The sequence below is a fragment of the Glycine soja genome, chromosome 5 (assembly GCF_004193775.1).
Source record: "Glycine soja cultivar W05 chromosome 5, ASM419377v2, whole genome shotgun sequence".
Taxonomy (NCBI): domain Eukaryota; kingdom Viridiplantae; phylum Streptophyta; class Magnoliopsida; order Fabales; family Fabaceae; genus Glycine; species Glycine soja.
Window position 1 is genome coordinate 1,617,587 of NC_041006.1, and position 12,157 is coordinate 1,629,743.

General features: G+C 33.5%; 3 protein-coding genes across 4 annotated transcripts; 1 reads left to right on the plus strand and 2 right to left on the minus strand.

The window, feature by feature from the left end:
* Positions 1-958: 958 nt before the first annotated feature.
* On the minus strand, positions 959-3,142 carry LOC114411779 (protein BREAKING OF ASYMMETRY IN THE STOMATAL LINEAGE). Its single transcript, XM_028375468.1, has 5 exons — positions 2,846-3,142; positions 2,395-2,720; positions 2,148-2,302; positions 1,802-1,851; positions 959-1,204 (listed from the first exon to the last, which is right to left on the minus strand). The coding sequence occupies exons 1-5, from the start codon at positions 2,901-2,903 to the stop codon at positions 1,053-1,055; spliced, it is 741 nt and encodes a 246-aa protein (XP_028231269.1). The 5' UTR covers positions 2,904-3,142; the 3' UTR covers positions 959-1,052.
* On the plus strand, positions 1,042-7,210 carry LOC114411778 (isoaspartyl peptidase/L-asparaginase). The gene is made up of 5 exons (XM_028375467.1): positions 1,042-1,136; positions 4,974-5,169; positions 5,257-5,490; positions 5,574-5,660; positions 6,481-7,210. Exons 2-5 carry the CDS (start codon positions 5,008-5,010, stop codon positions 6,964-6,966), a joined length of 969 nt encoding a protein of 322 aa, XP_028231268.1. The 5' UTR covers positions 1,042-1,136; positions 4,974-5,007; the 3' UTR covers positions 6,967-7,210.
* Positions 7,211-8,590: 1,380 nt separating this feature from the next.
* LOC114411780 (probable galacturonosyltransferase 11) lies at positions 8,591-11,914 on the minus strand. Of its 2 annotated transcripts, none has more exons than XM_028375469.1 (2): positions 11,623-11,914; positions 8,591-10,426 (listed from the first exon to the last, which is right to left on the minus strand). In XM_028375469.1, the coding sequence occupies exons 1-2, from the start codon at positions 11,776-11,778 to the stop codon at positions 8,972-8,974; spliced, it is 1,611 nt and encodes a 536-aa protein (XP_028231270.1). In that variant the 5' UTR covers positions 11,779-11,914; the 3' UTR covers positions 8,591-8,971. The 2 variants fall into 2 exon arrangements, with proteins under 2 accessions (XP_028231270.1, XP_028231271.1); XM_028375470.1 differs by lacking the exon at positions 11,623-11,914 and adding an exon at positions 10,731-11,559.
* Positions 11,915-12,157: the final 243 nt, after the last annotated feature.

The window sequence follows — 12,157 nt, forward strand, 5'->3', positions numbered from 1 at the left end:
GTTCTTATAATTTTATAACTAATTTGAACTATACTTACGCGGAGTACAAGAAAAATTATAAGAGAAAATAAATTATGTATTTATGTTGTAAATACACAATCATTAAACTCAAACTTAAATATGAATCCCATTTTAAAATGGATTGAATGAAAGGAAAATGATAGATGTAACAAGTAATATAATGAGAAAGGAGAGAGATAAAAAAAAATGAGATGGAAATCGAACTAATTACTATTCTTATCATTCCTAGTTCTTGTAAAGCCAATGTTCATGTCCTTTAGTGATACTTTAGCCCAAGCGTAGGTTATAGACTCAACTAAGTCTTTGCTAAAGTTAACATGGTATTGTGTCAGCTTCCACTTAATCGTTTGGGGTGACATCAAAATAATTTTCTTTAACTGTCATTTGTTTGCTTTGATCACCATTTAATTGATTCTTTATTTTGTACTAGCAAATTCAAAAGTTCTCCACTCGAAAGATAACGTTTTTTTAAATCATGATAAACTATTTAATTCCGGAAATGAGTATTAATCAGGCAACCTTTACCGTTTAACTTGTCTTCCAAAATCCTTTTGTCGGTATGGTGGTGGTTGAACTTCAGTCCTGCACTTTAAAAAGTGGACAAGCAGAAACAAAAGAAAATTTTAAATTCACTCAAAATGAAATTCTACTTACCCTATTCAGTTCATGTTTAATAAGTCCTCCTTTCTAACTTTAGTGTTTATTTTTAGTTCTTTTTAATAAAATCTTTGACTTGGTCAAGTTTTGAGAGAAAATTATTACTCTATTATGGGGGGTGAGGGGTACTTAATTTTTCTTGTAGCAGTAGACAAACTGTTAGCAACAGAATATTAGGAACTAGATTTTGAGGTTTAGCACCTCCAGAGAAAAAGGAAGGAGCAGAACACGACAGAGTGAGGGAAGCTTTGTAAAATTCTTATTGCCTTTTGCTTGTTATTACAAGGTTCTTATAGAATTCCTAGTACAGAATGATTCTAGGAATATTACAATAACCAATTCTGATAAAAAGTTGCTCCGCAGGACCAACAATTTCAAGCAAGGCGATTTGGAGAAGATTTGGCAGAAGCTTCTGTTTTGACAGTTTCCTCAGACGAAATCCAGACGAAATCGTGAAGGTAAGTGGGCCTCTTCACCTGTGTCTTTTTCATCCTTTGTTGGTGTAGTTGTGTTCGTATCACAAACTCTGCAGTGTTTTTGTGTATATCATTATATTGTAAATTTGGAGAAATTACAAAATGTAATTGGAATCAAACTTTTTTTAAAATACAAAGCACACGTTAATTAGAGTTATAACTACAGGAATCCAGGATTAAATGTCTGAACCTTTTGGTATACTATCATGAACTTGAAAAGAAATTTTCGTACAAAGAAAAAGATAAGGGTGTGTTTGGTTTATATTTTTATTTTCTGTTTTCATTGATTAAAAATTGTTTTCATTTTCAAAAGATTAGAATTCTAGAAACATTTTTGGTTTGTTTGAAAGCCAATAAATAATGGAAAATATTTCCCAAATAGAAGTGATGGAATGTAACTAGTGAATTTTCGAGCAAACTAAAGATGAAATTATTGAAATGGGAAGAAATTCTGAATAATATTGATCAGTATTATTGATTTACTATGCACTCAAGAGTGACATTTGCTAACTGACTACTATCTGGACAAAAGAATTCAATCTTGGGGAGTTAAAAAAAACAGAAATAAAAGAATGTGCAGCCATCACATCAGAATCTACAACACTGAAATCGCATAGCTCGAGCCTTGTTCTTCCTTAAGTGCAAACCTTCTGACTTGGGCATTTGTACAGGGCTTCCAATCCATTCCCAACCTAACCTGTGTTTTTTTTCAAAAGAAAACAATCAAGTCCTTGACAACATTAGACAAGTACAATGTTTCCACCATTATACATACACACTTGAATTAAAATTCCAACAAAAAAATCTAATAGATGTAACTCAATTGATAACACACATTAAATTTGTGAAAAATAACATAAGTTGAATTCCTGTAAAATATACTCTTGGAAAATGATGAAGAGTTTTAAGGGTAACTAAAGACCAAACCGAGGAATTACAGTTGTTAATTGAATTTTTTTAACAAAAACAAAACACTATACATGATTAACTTACACGGGGAACGCAAAAGAACTTCTACTGCCTTCAGATTGGTCAGAGTTACTTGATTCTGCTCTTCTTATGTCATCATCATGGTGCTGATTAGCATTTGATATTTTCTCATGAATGTTCAGGTCACTAACTTGTTCTTCATTCTCACCATATTTCAGCTGCTTAAGTCAACCGGAGTAACAGGAAATATAATTCAATTTATCAAACAAAGCCCGATTGGGTGACCAATTTTCATGATGAAATGGCATACCTTGCAATTCACCGGCCTTGAATTTTTATGCACTTCATTGACACCTTTGTCACCTTTTGCCACATCCTTTCCAAAGCAAAACACTATGTAATCTTCATCCGCGGAGAGTGACCAACTTGAATAATCAAACTTGTTTCCAATGGGAACCCCACCACCATCTTTATCCTTTATTATTGGATTGTTTGAATGTCTCTTCTTGCTGTGGAATTTTTTGCTTGGCCGTGACAAATTGTTGTTACTGATACTATCAAAGCTTTTTTCGTTTTTCCTATCAAATGCCATGTTTTTCATTGTCCCGTGAGGGGATGAAGTCAGTTTATGATCATCTGCCAAGAGTTAAGGAAATTATGTGAAAATATGGCATAATAAAAGTTAAAAAATTGTAAAAGCTACCAAATATTAATCTAGAATCTAAAAAAAAATTGAAAATATATTAAACTTCACACTTTACCCAAGGGCAACCAGCAAACCGAGAAAAATGATCTGGCTAGCCATGTCATTGTACTCATCTTTGTGGGCTTTGCTTAGCTCTTTTTTTCTGTCAGAATACCGTTATAGAATGGCAAAATGGCTCACGGACACAAGATTAAAAGAAGGGAATTTAGGTTTTAGCATCTGAATTTTGAAAGACTCATTTAAGGCCAAGGGAGTTACAATTTTCAATCCACAATGAATAATGGCTCAGTTATGTTTGTATACTTGGAAAGGGTGACAATTTTTTCACAAAAACCGGGCTGTCATACTCATCTCATTTTCAATTGGCCAGATATTAAAAAGAAAACAATGCTAGAAAAACGTCATTACATACCATTATTTTAATTGCTACAATAAATTAACATAAATTACGAGTAGGCGTCCCATAATTTGAGCCTTAAATTCCTGATCAAATGTTTCATTTTTCTGAAATAAATTATGGATTGTTACAGAAAAATAACTAAAGGATTGTAGGTGCAATAATAATAATAATAATAATTCATTGTTGGGATATAGCTCTAACATTCTAAAAATATAATAATTATTATTAATTTTAGTTTAAAAATTATTAACATAAAAATTTATTTGAAATGATTGTATGATGATATATTAAATTTTATTTGGAATGATTGTATGATGATATATTAAATTTTATTTAAATATTTGAATTAAAAAATATATAATTATTTTAAATGTTTTGTTTAAAATTCATTAAGTTAATAATTATTTTATCGATAAAAAATTAGGTGGTTGATATAATATTAATAATTAGATAAATCTAGATAATAGATTAAAAAAATTAAAAAAAAAATTTGATTAGTCAAATCTTTTGAGAATATATCTCATGTGACTTAATCTTAAATCATATACTTTTGTACTTATATAATTATAGAGGATTATTTTCTCCTATAATTTTATGGATGATCTTACTCAAAAAATTAGAAGAAGAAAAAAAAGAAAAAAAAAATATTGTTGACCCACTAAATGGAGAAGATAAATCACAAGCAAATAGTGTGTGAAATACTATGTGTTTTAAGAGGCAAATTAAACAACATTATTTTTCTAAATTTCTATGGTATAGATTTTTTTGGAAATGCATATTCTTGAGTTCACCAATCATAAATCATTAAATTAATATATTGATCATTGCGAAAATTAATCCTTATGATGATAGTAAAAGTTAGGTTTCGTGGTATTCTTGTATGAAATTATTGAAGCGTGTACTACAATCATATAAACATGTAACTTTTCCTATGCATGGGATTTAATTTAATTTTACAAAAAGAAATCTTGTAATGTACAAATACGACATATTGAATCTTGGAATTTATTTGAAAATTCATGAATCAACTTGCTTGATTTTTGTGTTTAGCTATCATATATATCAACTAAAATATATTTTGGTACGCGTGTATTTCATTTCATAGCTATTAATTGACTTATATGATACTATAATTTGGGGTATGACTTTATGAGTTATTAGTGTATATGTAATTAGAATATTTATTTGGTAGTTATCTAGAATATTGTTTTATAATTATGTGTGAATTAGTAGTCACGATCTGGAGAGTGGTGACATATATATGTTATTGAGAATTGAATAGACATGAGATACCTTCATCTAAGTTAAGAAAAAGATTTTGGATAACTCTAGCATATATGATAGGAAAAAGTATTGAGATGTCGTTGCATAAATACGAGTTTATGGATCCATTCAAGAATTCCAAATCCACATAAATCTCTGAATCAAAAAATTGAATCTAACAATTCTAAAAGTCATTGATTTGTGTTGTGATATTTATTTATTTGTTCAAAAAAGTGGATGGAGAGATATATTGATGTTTATCTTTGGAGTATTATTTCATTGTGTGAATACTTATGATTGTTTATAAGTATGTATATATTATTTTTAATTTAATTTTAAAAATATCATAATTAAAATTTTCTGATTACCTTATCAGTTGAGGTGGAGAAAAGTTAAAAACTTAGTTCATCATTAGTTAAACTTTATAAATATTGATATTTAATAATAAAGTTATTTATTTATTTATTTAAGGAGTCGATTATTTATAATATTCTAAATTCTTATTTCATATACGTTCTAGGGGAACCTGACAGAGGCAGTTAACGAACAAACAGATGGGTTGGGCCATAGCACTACACGGCGGCGCCGGCGACATCCCGCTTTCCCTTCCACCGGAGCGCCGCCAGCCTCGCGAGGAGGCCCTCCGCCACTGCCTCCAAATCGGCGTGGAAGCTCTCAAGGCCAAACTGCCTCCTCTCGACGTGGTTGAACTTGTCGTACGTATCATATTCATATCAATCACTACTACTCCGTATTATGTATGTATGTATGTATGGTGATTGATTGATGTGGATGATGTGCAGGTTCGGGAGTTGGAGAACATTCCGCAGTTTAACGCGGGAAGGGGATCTGTGCTGACTTGCAGAGGCACCGTGGAAATGGAAGCTTCCATAATGGACGGCACCACTATGAATTGCGGAGCTGTTTCCGGCCTCACTACCGTCGTCAACGCCATCTCTCTTGCTCGATTGGTCATGGAAAACACGCCTCACATCTATCTCGCTTTCGATGGAGCAGAGGAATTTGCAAGACAACAAGTAGTACCACTTACTTCTTTATCCCTTTCTTTTCAACTTTCTTATCGTATCAACACTCGTCTTTATTCATGATTCCTTCTCAGGGCGTTGAGACTGTGGATTCAAGCCATTTTATTACAAAAGAAAATATTGAAAGGCTAAAGCAGGCAAAAGAAGCTAACAGGGTTCAGGTACTTCAATTTGCCTACTTCTGTGTTTATGGAGAAATTATTACGTGATTTGGGAATAACCATCATGGTTTTATTTGTGAGAATCGATCACAATGTCATCTACATAACATATAACTAAGTATTATTAATTTTCTTTTCTCGTAAATTGAAAATAAAGAATGTGTCTAGATGTTGACTAGGACCATATAGACTCATGGTCATCCCCCACTATTTAATAAATTCTCCTGCATCTTGTTTAGGCTTAAGCGTATGACAGAGATGCACTTACTTTAGTACTTTTGGAATTTGTTCTTCGTCAGAATTAGACTTTTATCTCAATAAACTTTGTTGGCCTTTAACATAGATCAAGGCTTTAAATTGCAGTCACACTTTTCTTTTGTCAGAGACCCCAAAACCCAATCATGGTCAAATACCATTCTTTTAAAACATTTGATGTAAACTTTTATTATGCAGATTATGTTAGCTTCTAATGCAGACTTCTTCGCAAACTATTGATGTCAAAAACAAAACCATAATTACTTAAGTGACTACATCTAAACTTGTTTAGTGTTACTTTAAGGACAAAGCTTATATGCAATATTTAGTATTGTTTTTTAATCAGAATTAAGGTTTCACTTTGATAATTTGTGCAATAAAAGGTTAAAAAGTTTGTATTAAAGATTAATACAGATAATAAAAGTAAAACCTTAATTTTAATTGAAAACGGTACCAAAAACACCTAAGAAAATGCATAAGTTTTATCCTTGCATTAATTGCCTGAATTTCCTTTTTTTCATTCCTCTTATAATGTTTGTAGCGTTTGTTCTTCACAAATATGTAGATTGATTATACGCAACCTATCCAAAATGATACTAAGAAAGAGACCGCATTGGCTAATGGTGATAGCCAAATTGGAACTGTTGGGTGTGTGGCTGTAGATAGTCTTGGGAATTTGGCTTCTGCAACATCTACTGGTGGATTAGTGAACAAAATGGTGGGTCGAATTGGTGACACACCAGTCATTGGTGCTGGTACCTATGCGGATGCACGTTGTGCGGTTTCAGCGACAGGCAAAGGTGAAGCAATAATACGTGGGACAGTGGCAAGAGATGTGGCTGCTCTGATGGAGTTTAAGGGTCTTTCTCTCGTGGAAGCTGCTAATTGTGTTGTACATGAGCGCACACCAAAAGGCACTGTTGGTTTGGTTGCTGTGTCTGCCAAAGGAGAAGTTGCAATGCCTTTTAATACAACAGGCATGTTCAGAGCGTGTGCTACTGAAGATGGATATTCTGAGATTGCAATTTGGCCTGCTGCCAAAATAGAGTAGTCTTTAGGCTTTACTGATTTCCAAGCTTAATGTATTCTGACATTTGATGATGCTTCACGCATGCTTATATCACAGGGAAATCTATCTGCTTTTCAAGGTATAAATAGTCGTTTGGTTCCTGATCATAGTCTTCCCAAGCGCCTCTTTATCCGTTACACTCTGCTTTTTATATAGTTTGTGCTACATTGTGAATATGATAACCTTCTATCATTACCAAGGTGTTTATAACCATCATCTTCCTTTACATTTTTTTAGTCCTCTGTAGTATCTATCAGTGATATGTGCTTCCTTTTGTTTTCCTTTATTTTATTTTTATTATTTGTGTGTTGGGAGAAGGGGGATGACAGCATTCATTCTTTATAACTACAGAATTCATTGCGTGTCAAGTGTCACTATTATATTGTCCATTCTGTGATGAAATTAATCTACATTTGAAGTTTAGCAGTGAATGATAAGTTCAGTTCAAAAATAGAAGTTGCTGAAAAGTTTTGCTAATGTGATAAAATGTTAGCTTTGGCGTGGTAAGATAAAGGGAAAAAAACTTATCTGCCATGGTTTATTTCTCCAACCACTGGTTAATTTAGGAATGATGAGATCGAATCAGATTAATTTGAATCTATTAATTATTGACAGGGAAAGTTGTGAAAAACCACCTTTGTCTAAAATGCCTTGCCACGCAAACTTCTAATAATGTGTGATAGAACTAGTGCCTTCAATGGAAGAGATTTCCCTATTTGAGAAAAGGACCAATATATAATTCGCTACCTTAAACCGAAGGAACTCTCATTTTATCTATTTGATTATGTACCACAGTAAGTACTAAGAACAAAAATTGCCACTAGAGTGACATTTAGAGTTAGGTTAAAGGATGAAATCCTAGGGTGAAGTGTTTTTGTTGGGTTGAGTTGTGTTGGCCCATTCCAACATCCTCAAAAATTTATGAGACTATCACCTATTTAATGAAAACCATCCCGTTCATCCATTAAATATTTTTAAGGATGGAAATCTAACTAATCCATTTGAAAGTATGTTATATTTAAAAATTTATTTTCAACAATTATAATGGTTTTTAGTAATAATTATAATGTTAATCGGTGAATCACAGTTTAAAAATACAATTTAAACAAAGATTATATATAACACATTGAGAGGAAACAAAGGTACAATTTAACCAAATATTAAGCTGACAACAAAACACAAAGTAGTTAACACAGTTTTGACATCATTCTATTATAAGTTCTGCATCATCATTTGAGTGATTTGACACGTTATTGAGTGTCGTATATGATCCACGACGTTGTTCCAAACATGCTATGTTACCCAGTTCTGTTATTATTATGTGAATTAAAACCGAGGAATTGAAATGGTAACCGTTGTTGTCATTGTCCTACTAAAATTTTCTTCCAGGTTTGTTCCTCAATCCTTCTCTTGTTCCAACAGTTGCCTAAAATCAACAGTGATATTAGATTCAGTTTTGAATTGGTTTGTCTTTTCCTTGACAATGATACTTATTTCTTAAAGGACTACAACACCCAACCAACAAATTATAGTTGGTTTAGCAAATAAAGATCCGGTCACCTCCTGGCAACAGGGAGTTACTGTATGATTTCTATAACGAATAACATGAGAGAGAAGGTGAAAAAATGTTTTTCATTCGATTACATTGCTATTTGAAAGAGCTGATAAATTATTACAAGAATTACTAAAGAACAATCATTCTACCACTTGCAGAAGGGGAAAAGATAGCCCCACCGGCCAAAAATGGATTCTCCCACATCTCTTCACCTAACGCATATCAACTTTGTAGTGTATAAGAAATCATTCTGTTCTCTTTCAAGACTAATTCAAAAGAAAAATTGGGGAAAAGGAAAGAGAAGGGGTGAAAAAATATTCCTAGCAAAGTCAAAATTTTCTACTTCTGACTCTACATTAAGGCAACCACAGATCAAGAATATAAAATAATCTGAGATTGCATAATCCATCAGATATCGAGAAGTAGTGCATTTCAACTTGTGACACAACCTTGAAGATGAGGGTGACTTTGATTTACGTACTTGTCCCATAGTGGCTTATACCTTCCTATAGCTAACTTCAACCATGGCTTCATGTTCCCATTGAAGTGAATAACTGCTGCACTTTCAATGAGGCGGTTGTCAATATTTAGGTCATAACCCAATCCTAAAACATGCCATCTTCTGTCAAGTGGCTCTGTCAAACCATAAAAACAAAGAAGAGCAGGAGGAAGTGTCCCCAGCTTCCAGAGAGTCCCATCAGCATTCTGCTCTTGCCAATAGTGATATCTTGTGGTCACGTTTGCCTTCCGCCATGCAACCAAGTCAAAAATGTTCATACCAAATGCCCAAGCACATGCCTGCGGATCAAACCTCGAGCTAATAATTGAGTTTGAGAAGTTGAGATACTTGTAGTAACGATGAAATGCTTCCAGACAAGTTTCAACTGCACCATTCACATTCCCATGCAAATCCAGAGAGAAAAGAGGGGTCAGATCCTTCTGGACAACAAGGTCATCATCCAGGAAGACAACCTTCTCAAGTTGCGGATAAATCTCAGGGATGTAAAACCGGAGATGATTCAGTAAAGACAAATACTTGGGATTCCGCATTTTGGGTTCATCATTTAAATCTTGATATGCTCCAAAGTAGAAGGTTTGTGAATCAGGATTGAGGAGCTGCTTGTAAAGAGGAGAATAAGATGCGTTCAACCAATGAAACTCCTCAATGTTTTGTACCTCTATGGTGGCTCCTTTAAAGTCATTATTTAGGAACCATGCTTGCATTGCTCCATAATTGATTCCATTAGTGACAATGTGAAAGACTAATTGCTTAGGATGATCCGCATTGGAGACAGTTGAGTTTACAACTACAGATGTTGCCAGAACATTATCTGAAAATATGCAGAAATGATATAGATTGTTGTCCACAAGCCGTGGGGAGTTTTTCCTCTCATCTGAGAATTCTTGCAGGGATGGCATCTTTAGCCAATCAGACATGAGTTTCACATTTAGACAATGAAGACTCTTAGGTACTGCTTCCGCTGCTATTTGACCAAACACAGTGCTTTGAACTATTGCTGCATTGGCACGCTCTTCAAGAGCTTGAATGTGCGATTTCATAGTCACTATTGTGGTTGCAATGTCATAATGGATATCTTGTGCCTTAAACATTAGAAAAGAAAGGCTTTTAATAATTGGCTCTGCTTCCTCCAATGTGACAGGCTCACCAGTCATGGCAGCTTTTGAAAGCAAAAGCTGACAACTTCTGATCTTTGAGCTAAGCTGCCAGGCAAGGTGAAGATTGTTGTGTTCTTTGGCAATAACCACATAAACCTTGGCCAGAATCATTTGTTCTGCTAACTGTCGCGAAAATGATGTTACACTTAAAATCTCTTCAGTAAAATTGAAACCCTCCTTAGCAAAATGTTCAACTCTTGCATTTCTCTCCTGCAATGGAAGTCACATGCTCCATCAGTATCCAAAAAGGGGAGATAAGGGAATACTTGTAACAACAGAAAGTGATAATAACTGAAGAGTAGCAACAGTAACTGAGATATATGGGCCTTAAGACGTAACTGACATAGTAGTGTGAAGAATTATAGAAAAAATATGAAGGTAAAATAAATCAAACATCTCTAATAAGTTAAAATCAAGTTATTCACCTCAAGTATTGGAGAAGTTAAATGAAAACAGTGAGGAGCATAAGTTGATTTCAATTTATTACTTATGAGAGAAGTTTGATTTATTTTACCTTTGTGTTTCCTTCTCCTATAAGTGATTATTGATAAGTTTATCCAGACTGAACAAATATTGATGAAGAAATTCCCTGAATAGCATGTCATGGTTTCAGATATTTTCCTGATTGATGGATGACTTGAAAGAGCTTGAGATAACTAGCATAATAATGGAAGATGATATAATACCAAACATAATAAATAACTCTAAAATTGCTAGAGTGGTGAAAAGATGATCAGATGGTATAACTAGATATCTGGAAACAGGTCAATTGAACAGGAGATACACAATAAGCGTGATACACAAGGCAGACAAATGGTAATAGGTTGATGTTGCAAAGTAGAATGACTATAGAAACAAGTCACTGGTTTTGGTGAAATGAGAAACTATGGCTGCATGTGAAATTGACATATAGCAATTTCTGAAGATTGGGTCATGCATGCGAGTGAACAGTTGCAAGGGGAATGATGTGCAAGTAAATACTGAACAGTTTACAAACCTAGTAATTAGTGCCAGTTTCTCATTTTAGTAGTAAATAACTAAACAATTTGTACCTACAGTAATCAGTTCTTCAGTCTCTTCCCTTTCAAAATTAAAAAAACGCTCTTTTTACACTTGTCCCTTGAAAATCAGTATCTTGGCTGATTTAACCACAACCATTTTTCTTGACCTCCCATTTCCAATTTCCAATAGGATTCAACACAAATTCCAGTGTACCCAAATCCAAAATAGAGTCCTAGAGGTTCAAAAACCCATCCAGCCAAGGCATAGATGGCATTGTGAAACTTATCCTACTAAAACTCTTGATGACTTACTTAAGGGCGTGAAGCTAAGGTAGTGAATGATGATTAAAATTAGGATCTAGTGGGATTCATTAAATAAATTAAAGAGAAAAGTTTTTGACTCACTGACAAAGGATGATGAAGCGGATCTTGGTGGTGGTGATTGTGTTGGAGAAGGAAAAGGAGCAAAGCGAGGATGGAGGAGAAAGCAAGGAGAAGCCAGATCCAATATGAAAACCTCCGTCGTGCCGGGCGCCGATACTCGGCAGCCCGTCGTCGCATCTTTCACCGGTTCACCACCCAATCCACATCCACTCCGATTCCAACTCACTCGGAAAATTAAATAATTGGGAAGGACACAAATGTGGATTCATTTGAGAGATCAAGTGAAAAACCTACATACACAACCAGACATTATTAACATCGCTCCACACTCTTATTTCTTATAATAAAATAAATCAAAACTCTTTTACACATTCATTATTACACAAAATAAATATTTATTACTAAAATTTATTTATTTATAATAAATACTTATATATAATATAAATATTAAATGAGTATTTATTTAATCAGTACTAACGTCTTAATCTTAATAATGTAGTAATATTTCATTTTTCTTATATTTCAATAAATACTTAAATATTCTAGTAAAAATAAA